This window comes from Coregonus clupeaformis, chromosome 12 (genome assembly GCF_020615455.1).
Source record: "Coregonus clupeaformis isolate EN_2021a chromosome 12, ASM2061545v1, whole genome shotgun sequence".
Lineage (NCBI taxonomy): Eukaryota > Metazoa > Chordata > Actinopteri > Salmoniformes > Salmonidae > Coregonus > Coregonus clupeaformis.
The window spans coordinates 62958666-62972445 of record NC_059203.1 but is presented as its reverse complement, the minus strand read 5'-3'; the positions used below and the strand labels follow the sequence as shown (position 1 = coordinate 62972445).

General features: G+C 43.7%; 1 protein-coding gene across 10 annotated transcripts in view; it reads left to right on the top strand.

The window, feature by feature from the left end:
• The window catches only part of arnt2 (aryl-hydrocarbon receptor nuclear translocator 2), a 95261-nt gene that overhangs the window by 24097 nt on the left and 57384 nt on the right, over positions 1-13780 (top strand). For all 10 annotated transcript variants that reach the window (XM_045224005.1, XM_045224006.1, XM_045224004.1 and 7 more), the window contains 3 exons: positions 8773-8875; positions 11577-11642; positions 13383-13468. In XM_045224005.1, coding sequence (XP_045079940.1) covers positions 8773-8875; positions 11577-11642; positions 13383-13468 — 255 coding nt within the window. The remainder of the gene's footprint in view (positions 1-8772; positions 8876-11576; positions 11643-13382; positions 13469-13780) is intronic.

Here is a 13780-nt window from a genome sequence, read left to right as displayed (position 1 = left end):
TTTTTTTTTTTTAAGTGTAAGAGTCACTTTTAGTCACCTTCAGTAATCACCAGTGCCCACTGTAGAAACCACAGTCAGACAACATGCGCCCAGTGTGAAATTGAATTGAATATGACATCCCAAATGGCACCCTATTCCCTATATAGTGCACTACTTTTGACACAAGCCCTATGGGCCTCCACTCCGACGCACACGGATGTTCCCGTCGCCTCCCAAACCACACGTCTCAGATTACCACCGATTTCTGCACGTGGGCGGAATATACTCCTCTGAAATTGGAATCTCATAGCTGGTGTCCCCTCAGTGTAGCCTAATCATTTGTCCTGGAGCGGAAAACAGCTCCAGATAAAATATTTAGCCTGCATCAGCTCCTGATGTGTGTGTGTTTGTGTGTGATTAGCCTCATGTTTCACAGTGATTAAGTGAGCCTGGTTACTCCTCCCACGCCCTTGCATGGCTAATGAGCTGTTGACATGCCGAGGTTACTGATTGGATGAGCATGCGTATTATATGAATAGTGATTGGACCAGGCCGAAAGCGAATGAGGACCCGCTGGCAAAGTGAGAGATGAAATGCTTCAACCTCCATTCCTTCCGTCGGGATGGAGAGAGGGAAGGAAAGGGGGATGAAGAGGTAGGAAAAGAGGGATGGAGTGGTAGGTATACAGTTGGATTCACTTCACATGGCTTCTCTCTGATGAGCCTAATCTGTCAGAAAGGGATGGAGAGAGATGGATTCTCATCTATCATATAAAGATGAAAGGATGGACAGATGTAGAGGGATGAGGGGATGGATAGAGGGATGAGGGGATGGATGAGGGATGATTGGAGTGATAGTTGTCTAAATGTATCCTCGCCCTCTGGGTCCTGTCTGGATATAAGGAGTGATGGATGTAGAGACGGAGTGATAGTTGTCTACATGTAGCCGCAACCTCTCGTTCCTGTCTGGATAATGAAACTACATGTAGCCTCTGGGTCCTGTCTGGATAATGAAACTACATGTAGCCTCAGTCTCTGGTTCCTGTCTGGATAATGAAACTACATGTAGCCTCTGGGTCCTGTCTGGATAATGAAACTACATGTAGCCTCTGGGTCCTGTCTGGATAATGAAACTACATGTAGCCTCAGCCTCTGGTTCCTGTCTGGATAATGAAACTACATGTAGCCTCTGGGTCCTGTCTGGATAATGAAACTACATGTAGCCTCTGGGTCCTGTCTGGATAATGAAACTACATGTAGCCTCTGGGTCCTGTCTGGATAATGAAACTACATGTAGCCTCAGCCTCTGGTTCCTGTCTGGATAATGAAACTACATGTAGCCTCTGGGTCCTGTCTGGATAATGAAACTACATGTAGCCTCTGGGTCCTGTCTGGATAATGAAACTACATGTAGCCTCTGGTTCCTGTCTGGATAATGAAACTACATGTAGCCTCTGGGTCCTGTCTGGATAATGAAACTACATGTAGCCTCTGGGTCCTGTCTGGATAATGAAACTACATGTAGCCTCTGGGTCCTGTCTGGATAATGAAACTACATGTAGCCTCTGGGTCCTGTCTGGATAATGAAACTACATGTAGCCTCTGGGTCCTTTCTGGATAATGAAACTACATGTAGCCTCTGGGTCCTGTCCTGTTTAAAATATATATATATATTTACAAAACAATATAGGGGATTGGAAATTATGCAGACAATTACATTGATGGAAGCTACAATCTATCTGCAGTATTAAAGCTGATCTACCCCCTAAATTAAAATAAATAAATAAACACTTATAGGTCATGTATTTCCATCGACTGGTATTTCCACCAAGGAATAGGCTAAGAACCATTATTTTGCAATGGGATTTTCTTCTCCCGGACAATTGGTCGGCGGCAGTTTTATTTATCGTCTTTTCATATTACCAGCTAATGGAAACCCTGGTTGTGTGTGTGTGGGCAGTGCATGTTTGTGTATGTACAGTGGCTTGCGAAAGTATTCACCCCCCTTGGCATTTTTCCTATTTTGTTGCCTTACAACCTGGAATTAAAATGGATTTCTTGGGGGTTTGTATTATTTGATTCACACGACATGCCTACCACTTTGAAGATGCAACATATTTTTTGGGGTGAAACAAACAAGAAATAAGACAAAAAAACAAACTTGAGCGTGCATAACTATTCACCCCCCCCCCAAATTCAATACTTTGTAGAGCCACTTTTTGCAGCAATTACAGCTGCAAGTATTTTGGGGTATGTGTCTATAAGCTTGGCACATCTAGCTACTGGGATTTTTGGCCATTCTTCAAGGCAAAACTGCTCCAGCTCCTTCAAGTTTACATTTACATTTTAGTCATTTAGCAGACGCTCTTATCCAGAGCGACTTACAGTTACTGGCCCCCCGTGGGAATCGAACCCACAACCCTGCCGTTGCAAACGCCATGCTCTACCAACTGAGCTACAGAGGGACAGTTGGATGGGTTCCGCTGGTGTACAGCAATCTTTAAGTCATACCACAGATTCTCAATTGGATTGAGGTCTGGGCTTTGACTAGCCAATTCCAAGTCATTTAAATGTTTCCCCTTAAACCACTCGAGTGTTGCTTTGGCAGTATGCTTAGGGTCATTGTCCTGCTGGAAGGTGAACCTCCGTCCCAGTCTCAAATTTCTTGAAGAATGAAAACATGAAATAAATCATTTAAAGTCATAAAACATGGCCATATATGGAATTATTATTAAATACTAACTACACTACAGCCTCTGTCTGAATGAATTTCCCTGTATTTAGCGCCATCCATCATTCCTTCAATTCTGACCAGTTTCCCAGTCCCTGCCGATGGAAAAACATCCCTATAGCATGATGCTGCCACCACCATGCTTCACTGTGGGGATGGTGCTCTCGGGGTGATGAGAGGTGTTGAGTTTGCGCCAGACATAGCGTTTTCCTTGATGGCCAAAAAGCTCAATTTTAGTCTCATCTGACCAGAGTACCTTCTTCCATACGTTTGGGGAGTCTCCCACATGCCTTTTGGCGAACACCAAACGTGTTTGCTTATTATTTTCTTTAAGCAATGGCTTTTTTCTGGCCACTCTTCCGTAAAGCCCAGCTCTGTGTAGTGTACGGCTTAAAGTGGTCCTATGGACAGATACGGCAATCTCCGCTGTGGAGCTTTGCAGCTCCTTCAGGGTTATCTTTGATCTCTTTGTTGCCTCTGATTAATTCCCTCCTTTCCTGGTCTGTGAGTTTTGGTGGGCGGCCCTCTCTTGGCAGATTTGTTGTGGTGCCATATTCTTTCCATTTTTTAATAATGGATTTAATGGTGCTCCGTGGGATGTTCAAAGTTTCAGATATTTTTTTATAACCCAACCCTGATCTGTACTTCTCCACAACTTTGTCCCTGACCTGTTTGGAGAGCTCCTTGGTCTTCATGGTGCTGCTTGCTTGGTGGTGCCCCTTGCTTAGTGGTGTTGCAGACTCTGGGGCCTTTCAGAACAGGTGTATATAAACTGAGATCATGTAACAGATCATGTGACACTTAGTGCACGCAGGTGGACTTTATTTAACTAATTATGCGACTTCTGAAGGTAATTGGTTGCACCAGATCTTATTTAGGGGCTTCATAGCAAAGGGGGTAAATACATATGCACGCACCACTTTTCCGTAATTTATTTTTTATAATTTCACTTCACCAATTTGGACTATTTTGTGTATGTCCATTACATGAAATCCAAATAAAAAGCTGTTTAAATTACAGGTTGTAATGCAACAAAATAGGAAAAACGCCAAGGGGGATGAATACTTTTGCAAGGCGCTGTACATCAAATACATGCATATTTGTGTGTGTGTGTGTGTGTGTGAAACCAACCAAGTCAAGACAGCCGGCTCTACTCTTCCTGAACCATGACTAAATATTCTGTGTAGAACAAATTTCTTAGCCATCCCTTCTCTGTAAATGATCATTGTACTGCCACTTTGCATGGGAAGCTACTGTATAGCAGTCGACAGCAACTACACTCTATGTTGTTGATGAGTCTTGGCCTAAACTCCCAGGGTCCATACTTAGGACATTGCATGTCACTTGAGTTAAACCAGTGGTAACACGACCTGGGCATGCACAGTTTGATTTCTGGTAACAATAGTTGTTCCCCATATTACGACGTGATTGGGTATATCTTCAACATGCGTCTGTGCTCATCATTCCTTGACATTAAAGCTTTTTGGGCGACCTGACCAAATTCACATAGAAATCTAATTTAAACCAAGTCTAAGAAGCAGTAGATCTGTTCTATGTGCGCTATTTCTATGCTTCCCGTTCTTTAAGTTTTGTTTTTGCGTCTTTTACTTTCGGTTTTGTACACCAGCTTCAAACAGCTGAAAATACAATATTTTTGGTTATGGAAAATATATTTCACAGAGGTTTAGATGGTACAATTATTCTCTACACTATACTTGCTTGTTTTGTCACAAACTGAAATTAGGCGAACTATTAGAATTTTAGCAACCAGGAAATGGCGTAGAGATTTCTGCATAGTGCACCTTTACTGCATAAATGCTATCAGCTGCTGAATGTGTTACAAAGGTCTAAGCCATAGGGCTAACCCAGATGTCGTAAGTATGGTTCCCAGAACTATGTTGTTATTTTTGTCATTTGAGTACGGGTAGCTGTGGTTGGCAAGGGAGAAAGGAGGCTTGGTGCCAGCCAAGCTAGCCGGGGGCATCATTCCATCATTGTTGTGTATCCCCTGGCAATTCAGTGATGGAACAATGACACAGAGACTTCACACCTGGGTTGTGTTCAATCGCACACCGTAGTAAAACGTTTTGTAAAGGAAAAACAAATCTGTATTCAGTTTTTCCCCTAGGATTTGTTTCAACAGCAGTGGCAAAGTTAGGGTGTTTTTAAGCTAATTTCTTGCATTTCTACACATTTTGTTTGGGGACAGAGAAAATGTGCAGTTTTAAAGGAAATGTTTCTTCAATTATTCACATTTTGCCATGGCTTATGCCTTGTTCTTATGCTGTCTGAGTGACTCAAACATTATATATAGCTCCATTATCTTTTCTACATCTGGTTTTAGTCCTTTAACTTTACACTGAAAACCTTTTACCATCCCGGTTTGTTTTTGTGTTATTATTATTTAGTTGAAGTCATTTTCTCCCGACTGACCCTGGTTTTCCAGTCTGACTCTTTCACTTATGAAAAGTCAACAAGTAGAAGCAGCAGTGATGTTGCAGCTGTTGAGGACTGCAGTGGTCTGTCACTGCTTTATCCTATCTCCTTTGAGTGTGTCACACCCCATAGACACCCTGTAGACACACATGGTTTTGGACTGCACATACCGTACATCCCTTCTGTGTGTGTGTGTGTGTGTGTGTGTGTACGTACAGTACGTGTTTGTGTGTGTGTGTGTACGTATGTACAGTACGTGTTTGTGTGTTTACGTACAGTACGTGTTTGTGTGTGTGTGTGTACGCACGCTTGCATATGTGTGGTGCACCTAGACCTTAAACAACCCCTAGCCACTACCCATAGAAACACATGGTTTCTGGACTGGATTGTAGTTGGCGTGCACACACACACACACACTACACACACACACACACATCACACACACAAATGTCTGCATGTGTTTGCTGCTCCGCTTTCCTTGGATCTCCCTGGGATGCCTTCATTCCAGCTGATCCCCCTGCCTCTGTGGGGTGTGTTGATCCCTTCATTTCCTCCCGGTTTCCCTGAAATCATCACTAAGTAGAGACCATCCCTGACCAAAGGGGATAACAGGCAGACACACACATTTATAGAAACGGGAGCTCAACACAAATAAACACACAAACACAGCTGATGGTGTCCAGACATGTGCAGCAGTGTTTGTCTTCCTCCTCTACCCTGCAGTGTTTCCCATGGAATTAGTTCCAGGATAAACTTTACCTGTGGCGCTCCACTGGCAGATGGAGAGAAGCAGAGGATAGCCCACAACCACACATGCACGAACACACATACACACACACACAACCACACATATACGAACACACATACACACACACACAACCACACATACACGAACACACATACACACACACAACCACACATGCACGAACACACATACACACACACACAACCACACATACACGAACACACATACACACACACACACAACCACACATACACGAACACACATACACACACACAACCACACATACACGAACACACATACACACACACACAACCACACATGCACGAACACACATACACACACACACACAACCACACATGCACGAACACACATACACACACAACCACACACACAACCACACATGCACGAACAGACATACACATACACACAACCACACATGCACGAACATACACACATGCACGAACACACACACACATACATGCAGGACCGCACACGCACCAACACACATAAACACACACACACACACACACACACACACACACACACACACACACACACACACACACACACGCACGACCACACATGCACGAACACACACACACACACACACACACACACACACACACACATACACACACACGGCAGCTAGCCCGCCTGCTAACAAGAGAACATCTTAGGAATCTCCTCCAGACAAAGCCTGGGAATCCACTGATTAAACTATCACCTCCTTAACTCACTTACCGAAACCCAAGCCCTGTGTGTGTGATGACTTCTAACCTCCGTCAGTTAGAACATGAGGTCACACATTTACATTTACATCATTTAGCAGACGCTCTTATCCAGAGCGACTTACAAATTGGACACAAACACAGTAGAGGAAACTCACGCTCACACAAACAAACTTGTTTGTACTTGTTGGTGTCTTAGCGTGTGGGAGTGTGCATACGCATGTGTGTGGGTGGCAGGTAGCTTAGTGGTTAAAAGTGTTGTGCCAGTAACCGAAAGGCCGACTAGGTGAACAATCTGTTGATGTGCCCTTGAGCAAGGCACTTAACCTTAATTGCTCCTGTAAGTCGCTCTGGATAAGAGCGTCTGCTAAATATACTTAAATGTAAATGGTGTGTGTTGATGTCTCAGGGAAAATAACATATGATGTAGCCAATGTGTTACTGGTCTGGTTTTGTGTTTGGGAGACATACCTCTACTCTCCTGTCTCCATCCTATCCATGGTAAACCATGATAATGCTGGTAAATAACCTCATCTCCTGTCTCCATCCTCTCCATGGTAAACCATGATAATGCTGGTAAATAACCTCATCTCCTGTCTCCATCCTCTTCATGGTAAACCATGGTAATGCTGGTAAATAACCTCATCTCCTGTCTCCATCCTCTCCATGGTAAACCATGGTAATGCTGGTAAATAACCTCATCTCCTGTCTCCATCCTCTCCATGGTAAACCATGGTAATGCTGGTAAATAACCTCATCTCCTGTCTCCATCCTCTTCATGGTAAACCATGGTAATGCTGGTAAATAACCTCATCTCCTGTCTCCATCCTCTCCATGGTAAACCATGGTAATGCTGATAAATAACAATCTCCTGTCTCTCCTGTCTGTATACTCTCCATTGTAAATGCTGGTAACATGTTCATGTGTGATCCACCGAACGAAACCAGAGCCTTCTAATTGGACTCCTGACCTTGGCCAATTATAAACGTTATATGTCATCCCAGGGCACCCACAGCCCCAGGGAGAGAGTGTCTTTAGCTAAACATAGTGGTCAGTCCATAGAGGTAGAAAGAGGTTTCATCTCCTACTTTAAAATGGTGGAAGCTCTCAATGGCAATGTCCATGCTAAGACGGGTTGTATTCACCCAGAGCTCTCTTTCGACCTCGATGGGTCAGTCTCGGGAAGAGAGGGAGCTGAGATCCTTGTATCCTCTCCCCTTCAATACAAGATTGTAGCCTAAACTAAAATCCAGCCTTTAGCCGTGGCCAAACACTGGCCCCCTCCCTCCCTTGACAAGCCACTGCTAGAATAGAACCGTATAGATGACCTCATCAGTGCTTTGGGAGTTTGCAGAGTTAACATTGTTTAATGCTGCGTTCATTGCACTAATGTTACTGGCAGGTTGTCCATATGTCCAGCTTCAACATTAAACCCCCCCACCTGTCATCAATATTCCTTGTTGAATGCCCCCGGCCTTGGATTGGCCTGTTGTGTAGTCTACAGCTGGAAGGTGAATTGTGGAGTGTGTGTGTGAGTGCTCGCTCATACTCATCTGTGTGTGTGGCTTGAATCCGCTCTTTGTCCGGCTGAATAACCTCTGGCTGGCCCTAGCTAACCCGATAGCTGTTAGCATGATCTAAGCCTACAGTCATCTAACAAACAAATTAGTTGCAACGCCGCTCAGACTGACCGTGTGTGGAGGAGGAATTCCTCTGAAAAAACACACTGGGGTCAGCTAGAACGGATCGCTGCGGGACACACCACACACACACACACACACACACACACACACACACACACACACACAAACCTTATTTGTCTGGCATTACTGTAGACATGTTTTCTTACAGACAAGTGAGTGATGATGCAGCTAATAGTCTCTAAATGGGTTAAATGGGGTGAGGAGGAAGAGACAGACAGACAGACAGACAGAGGGAGAGACACTCTCCATCAATTACATTAGGCTAAATATCAGGGATGAAATAGTTTTTCCTCTCCAACACTTAATGAGAAACAGGGGAGCGATACGTTGACCAACAAAAATGTCCTGTCCCAGACAGAAACAGTGGTGCAGCTCTACTCCCGAACCTCAGGATGCTGCAAGGCTGTGTGTGAGCGTCTCTCATCTCATGGTCTTTCCTCTGTCTCCTCAGGGCGTATCCTGGACCTGAAGACAGGAACAGTGAAGAAGGAGGGGCAACAGTCGTCTATGAGGATGTGCATGGGCTCCAGACGATCCTTCATCTGCAGAATGAGGTGTGTGTGCACGTACAGTATGTCAACTTGATCCATCTCTCCATCTGCGGGGGATTTAAAGTGATAAACACCTGTGCTGTAGACTCACTTCCAAAAGGACTCCTCCATCCTTTAAAACTCTGTCAGGTTCAAACTTAGTCAGCTCTGATAATATGTAGATACCTTCGTCTCCCTATATCACTAAGCAGCAATCATCCAGTCTTTGGTTCGCACCTGCCTGTGAGATGCATTCTCCGTACCAAATGGCACCCTATTCCCTATATAGTGCACTACTTTTGACCAGGGCCCATAGTGCACTACATAGGGAATAAGGTGTAATTTGGGACGTAGACTGTGATGTGCGTGCAGCCATAACCTATTTCACTCCCCCGCAGCCATCAAGCCATATGCTTCCCCCCGTGGCCATCGAGCCATATGCTTTCTATCCCCAACATGAAGAAGTGAAGACACACCATTGGTTAAAGTGATGGATGTTTCCATAGCTCACACGTCATTATGTATGACATATGCTGCTGCAGATATTTAAATAATCACTCTAATCTGTTGGGAATCCAGCTCAGAATTCACCCCCCTGTGTGTGTGTAGCATGCACCCCCGCCCCCCTCCCACTCGCTTCAACCCCGAGCACTACTCTTGTTTATTTCATTCTCAGGATGTTTGGAAATCTAGAAACCGGTTCCTCTGATGCACACAGAATGACCGCTAAAATGTTTTTGAAATGGACGGCCCAAGGACACGCGTCTTCCCGATATTTCCGATGCGTCCTGGCATACGTAAAGCTTCGTTAGCACAGGAATGGGGATGTTTGTGCTTGTTGCATCTGCCTCACTCACATTACACAGATGCTAATCACAGTTTGTTAGGAGGATTGGAATGTGTGTGTGTCTTTTGTTAGTTTGCTATTCAGGCCGCTTGGCAAATTGAAAACAGCATGCAGGGATGACTGTCTGCACTCTGCAGTGACCACAGCTGAGAATACACAACACACATACACAGAGTCCCAAACAGCACGCCATGCAACAAAGTGTAAAGGAATTGTTCATTCTTCAACATCATTTCAGGGAAGCTAATATTAGCTAACTCCAGAAGAGCAGAAGATGATGTCATCTTGAACCTTTTGTTGATCAGTGGAAAAACTGGAGGTTGTCCCTCCTCCCTACTCTCAATAATACCTGACTCACCGGCTAAAAGAAACTCGCATGTCAAATGGGTTCTGTCTTTGTTCCATTTTTACATTTTAGTCATTTAACAGACGCTCTTATCCAGAGCAACTTACAGTTAGTGAGTGCATACATTTTTCATACTTTTTTCATACATAATGTGAGACTGTGTAGACTTGGTTAAAGCTGACATCAATGACGATAAATCCGTTTTTCTGGTTTAAACATAATTTATCCAGGTTCTCAAGTCTCAGTGAGATACAATCTGTTCTGTAAGAGAGACCTGGTCCAACAGTACACGTTGTTTGCTCCTGAGTGGTGCAGTGGTCTAAGGCACTGCATCGCAGTGCTAACTGTGCCACTAGAGATCCTGGTTCGAATCCAGGCTCTGTCGCAGCCGGCCGCGACCGGGAGACTCATGGGCGGCGCACAATTGGCCCAGCGTCGTCCAGGGTAGGGGAGGGAATGGCCGGCAGGGATGTAGCTCAGTTGATAGAGCATGGCGTTTGCAACGCCAGGGTTGTGGGTTCGTTTCCCATGGGGGGCCAGTATTTTTTATTTATTTTTTTATATATAAAATATGTATTCACTAACTGTAAGTCGCTCTGGATAAGAGCGTATGCTAAATGACAAAAATGTAAAATGTAATGTTTTCCGTCTCCATTTCTGTGCAGTCATCTAGTCAGTACACGTGTCATTTAGCAGACACGCATACACAAGTATGTTCAGATTTCAAAAGTATTGTTCTCATTGAGGAGAATCCTATCCACAGCAACATGGCAAACACACCAAACAAGATTTTTCCAATAACACTCACCATGGCTGCGTTCTAAATGGCACCCTATTCCCTATATAGTTCATAGGGCTCTGGTCTAAAGTAGTGTGCTATATAGGGAATAGGGTGCCATTTGTCATGCATCTGTAGTCTCACACAGCTAACACAACAGTACATTATATCATGTCAGGCCCTGGTTATTTGTTCAGTCAGTGTGTTCTAGCTCTCTGGTCTTAACATCTCTGTTTTCAGTGGGACTGGTTCACATCTCTGTCTCTTTCTATCTCTGTCTTCTCTCGCTCCCTTCCTTTCTCTGTGTGTGTGTGTGTGCGCCTATGTGTCTGTTTCTGCATTTGTGTGTGTGTGTGTGTGTGTGTGTGTGTGTGTGCACTACACGTGTGCCAAATAGGAGTCTTAGGCCCAGAGTTACCATAGTGTGTATGATGTATAGCAGGGTTCCCCCCCAAAAAATATAAAAAGACTGTAAAAACACCAGCAAATCAGCTCCAAGTGATTTACATTTTGGAAATCTGTTCTAAAGTATTCACACGCATAACAGAAAGAGATATGTGATCGTATACAAATGTAAGTGAGGTTTGAAATGATTGTTTTTGTCAAATATTCTTCTTGCGTTCAATTTGCAGTCTACAAATGATTTGTAATTATGTGTCGACCCCCTGACCATCCGCTCAAGAAAAGATCGTCCCGCATTTGAATCTAGTTGATGATCCCTGATGTATAGTATCCTGTGTGTGTTTCTCTTCAGATGTGGCAGCACCCCACTGGACCACATCTCTCTCAACCGACTGTCCAACATGAGGAAGAGATACAGGTGAGGCAGACAGACGTCCGCTGTCACTTTACTATTCCTACCTTTCTGTTTTACTCCATTTCTTTTCTCCCCGTCTCAATATGGCCTTAGAAATAAAAACGTACCGATGATTTAGCCCTTCGGAGATTCCATCATTGGAACGTTTTTTATTTATAAGGCCATATTGAGACAGCTCCCATTTTACTTGTGTAACTACGTTGTCCAGCAGACAAATGAAAACTGTCGCCTGTGATCACATGACTGTGTTTTGTTGATTGTGCCTAAGACCCGTACAGAGCTAGGGGAAAAAGCTTTCCAGTTCTCTGTCCCTTCCGCTTGGAACAAGCTTCAGGTCCTGAAATTACAGGAGCTCGTCCCTTTAAATGAGTTTAAAGCTTAAAGGTTAAACACTGATGGGAAATTAAGTGTGGGGGGGCCTGTCAATGTTTTAACCCCTATTTGCACCATTCTTTCCCAAACCATCTTGCTGTTCAATGTGTAAATTAGATTTTTCTAACTGTAGTGTTTTATGTTGTAAATGTGTCTGCAACTTTGTGTGTTGCTATTTTGGCCAGGTCTCTCTTGATCTCAATGAGACTAACCTGGTAAAATAAAGGTAAAACATTTTTATAAAGCCCCTTTTACATGAGCAGTTGTCACAAAGTGCTTTACAGATACCCAGCCTAAAACCCCAGAGAGCTAGCAATGCAGATGCAGAAGCACAGTGGCTAGGAAAAACTCCCTAGAAAGGCAGGAACCTAGGCTGCATAAGCATTTTTTTGGTCCAAACAGTATTTAAAAATAAAAGTGTGTGTGTATATATATTTTTTATTATTATATATTCATTATTATTATTATTATACATTTGGGGCTTGATAAATGCTTAAACGACTAAAACCATATATAAAGTATATAGAAAATATAACGGACCTATACACTGAGTGTACAAAACATTAGGAACACCTTCCTAATATTGAGTTGCACCCCCTTTTGCCCTCAAAACAGCCTCAATTCATTGGGGCATGGACTATACAAGGTGTCAAGTGTTCCACAGGGATGCTGGCCCATGTTTACTCAAATGCTTCCCACACGGGAAACTGTTGAGCGTGAAAAAACCAGCTGCGTTGCAGTTCTTGACACTCAAACCGGTGCGCCTGGCACCTACTGCTATACCCTGTTCAAAGGCACTTAAATATTTTGTCTTGCCCATTCACCCTCTGAATGGCACACATACACACAATCCATGCCTCAATTGTCTCGAGGCTTAAAAATCCTTCTTTAAACTGCCTCCTCCCTTTCATCTACACTGATTTTGAAGTGGATTTAACAAGTGACATCAATAAGGTATCATAGCTTTCACCTGGATTCACCTGGTCAGTCTGTCATGGAAAAAGTTCCTAATGTTTTGTACACTCATTGTGTATTTTTAAATAATATAATCTTTGAGAACTAACAATCACCAAAATAAAAAGCTAGACAGTCAGAGAGAATTGACATTTCCACAAACAATGAATTTAGCAGTGTTGATTTTGTTATTATGTTTGAGCAAAAGAACACAGCATTAGCCATTGCAAAATGCATAGAAATTAGCTTTAAAACTGCAACATTTTCGCTCAGCTCCATGGAAAAATGTGTAGAATTAGTATTTTTCACGCCGCCCCTGTCACGCCCACCACCTAAGCCCGTTATTGATCCAGAAAAAACCCTGGTGTGTGTGTGTGTGTGTGTTATAAAATGTGTGTGTAATCTGAATGTTTCTAGGAACGGCCTGGGACCCTCGAAGGAGGGAGAGGATCAGTACTCTGTGGTGCACTGTACCGGCTACATCAAGGCATGGCCCCCTGCAGGTAGTTACTGACACACATACACAACCCTTTTCTACCCAGAGTTCTCCCTAACTAGGTCAACAAATAGCTTTGTTGATGCTAGCAGTGTGTGGGTCTTCCATTCAAAACATTGAGACAACAGTGGTGGTAGCAGAACACACACACACACACACACGTTTTCTACATTCTATTCTATAGATTCCTCAGGTTCAATAAAATATTATCAGGTGTCTGATGGTGTGATTGTGGGGTCTGGGATGTTTAATTAGTCTCTCTCACACACAAACACACACACACACACTGACAGAGGTGACGTCGCATCCAGGATGGATG